General features: G+C 53.1%; 1 protein-coding gene across 1 annotated transcript in view; it reads right to left on the reverse strand.

Annotated features, from left to right (window-relative positions):
- Positions 1-2,117, reverse strand: part of RAB39A (RAB39A, member RAS oncogene family) — a 32,259-nt gene extending 30,142 nt beyond the window's left edge. The window contains exon 1 of the mRNA XM_003802940.1: positions 1,825-2,117. Coding sequence (XP_003802988.1) covers positions 1,825-2,051 — 227 coding nt within the window. The 5' untranslated portion in view covers positions 2,052-2,117. The remainder of the gene's footprint in view (positions 1-1,824) is intronic.
- Positions 2,118-2,351: the final 234 nt, after the last annotated feature.

A 2,351-nucleotide genomic window follows, 5' to 3' on the forward strand; every position in this document is an offset into this window, starting at 1 on the left:
GCCACAGCACTCTACTGAGGGTGACAAACTGAGACTGTCTCTAAAAAACAAATTAATTAAAAAGAGGCTTCTTGAAAAGGGAAAACATTTCTTTCTTTCTTTCTTTTTTTTTTTCTGAGACAGAATCTCACTTTGTTACCCTCAGTAGAGTGCTGTGGCATCATAGCTCACAGTAACCTCCAACTCCTGGGCTTAGGCGATTCTCTTGCCTCAGCTTCTCGAGTAGCTGGGACTATAGGTGCCTGCCACAATACCCGGCTGTTTTTTGTTGCATTTGTCATTGTTGTTTAGCTGGCCTGGGCCAGGTTTGAACCCGTCAGCCTTGGTGTGTGTGGCTGGTGCTGTAACCACTGTGCTAAGGGCACCGAGCCAGGAAAACATTTCTTCGTGGTATTCTATGTATTGTACAGATCAAATCAATAACCTTTAACACCTCTCTGAAGGGCTGGCCTTACCATCTTTCCACTTCATACACAGGAAAAGTAAGGTATAAGCAAGCTAAGCAGTTCATTCATCTCTGTGAATCAGTGTCATAGCCAGGAAGGAAGCCAAAACTTTGAATGTTGGACCCTTCTCACAGATGCAGGCTGATCTCATTTGGAATGGAGGCTGGCTGGGGGCGAGGAGAGCCATGTTTGGGAAGTCCCCTCATGGAGCACTGTGTTTCACAAGCACAGCCATTACTGACAAATGCAAAATGCTTGCTTAAATCAGTTCCAATTCATAACGCAATCTTTAGGAAACAAAACACTGTAATACACCAGTTTTACTACCTTCCTCCAAAATGAAGTGTTTGAATCCTAGAAATTTAAAATGTGCTCTAAATCTGGTTCTATCTCCAAAATGCAGAAATGCATGTAATTTTGTTTACTTTTTATTTACAAAAGTCTCCTTTGTGAAATCCTTCATGTCCTCAGTAAACACTTGGAATGAGACTATTTATTTGGATCCTTCCTTATCTATTCTGAAATGTTATTTTCTGTTCTATTATCACCCTGGAACGTTAAGTACCGATCATAAACAAAATTAAAGTTCCTGACAAATCTCAATATATATCTCTTTTCCCACCAAACCACCAATGATGGCAAACTTCTAAAGACAATTCACGCCTTAAACACACACACACGTACACAAACACCCTCGGCTGTGCCAGTGTCCCAGATGGGGCTTCTAGTCGCCCTACAAGACCCATTCCCACGGGTCATGACCCGGTATTTCTGCGATGACCACATTCAGTGCAGTGAGGTGTTCAAACCATTACCGCATCCATCTCCCTGTGAACCATACCCAGTGAGCTCATGCAGTAACCTGGGTTGAAGCGCTGCTTGCTGTAAAGCTAAAGGACCAATTACGAATCTGGGAACCCTACTTCGCAATTCTCCCGGGCCACATAGCGGGAAGCTGCTTGGTTAGGACAGGAAAAGAGGCGCTTGGTGGTCGGCCAGGTGCGCAGCGAAGGGAGCCGAGTTTGCAGAGAAGGTAGCGGGGGAGGGGGTGGCGAAGGGGATCCAAATATTGGCAAGGGGAAAAAGAGTTGGGGAAGAGGGGAGGTGGCAACCGCGACCCTGCTTCAGGCGGGAAAGGAAAGACGGATCCGGGGCGCAGGAAATGGGCGCCAAAGAAAGAAGTGAGAAATTGCGGAGGAGGAAGTCGTCCCTGGAAGAGGAGGGGCAAAGGGGAAACGAGAATGGAGTGTTTGCACTTTCGAGGGGGAAGGGCCGGAGCCTCCCGCGACAAGGGCCGTGGGGCAGGCGCTTGGGGAAGCAGCGTCTGGACGGCGGAGAGGGCGGCGTGGTCCCCGAGTCCAGGCGCGGGCCGCCCTACCTGAACCGCTCCTGTCCCGCCGTGTCCCAGAGCTGCAGCTTTATCCTCTTGCCGGGCTCGATCTCCAGCAGACGGGAGAAGAAGTCCACGCCGACGGTGGGGTCGCAGGCGGGGGAGCGCAGCCCGGGGAAGCGGCCCTGGGTGAAGCGGTGCAGGAGGCACGACTTGCCAACGGTGGAGTCCCCGATCACGATGAGGCGGAACTGGTAGATCCAGATGGTCTCCATCGCTCACGTGCCCCGCTGGCTCCCGGGCCGCCCCACCCGCGGGGTAAGTTCGGCGGCGGGAACTGTCCCTTCAGCACCTCGCCGGCGCCCGCCCGCCGGCTTCCAGCATATTCCTGCGGCTGCAGCCGCCGCCTGGTCCCTGCCCTCTCGGGAGGGGGAGGCGGGGCCCGCCCCAGCTTGGGGCGGGGCCTAGAACTGTGGGCGGGGCGCGACGCCGGGGAGGGGGAGACAGGCTGGCCGGGCGCGAACTCCCGCCCCCGGCCCTTTGTAAATCACTCTTCCCCAAAGCTCACTGGACGC

The sequence above is a fragment of the Otolemur garnettii genome, unplaced genomic scaffold (genome assembly GCF_000181295.1).
Source record: "Otolemur garnettii isolate 467f Iridium unplaced genomic scaffold, OtoGar3 scaffold00266, whole genome shotgun sequence".
NCBI lineage: Eukaryota > Metazoa > Chordata > Mammalia > Primates > Galagidae > Otolemur > Otolemur garnettii.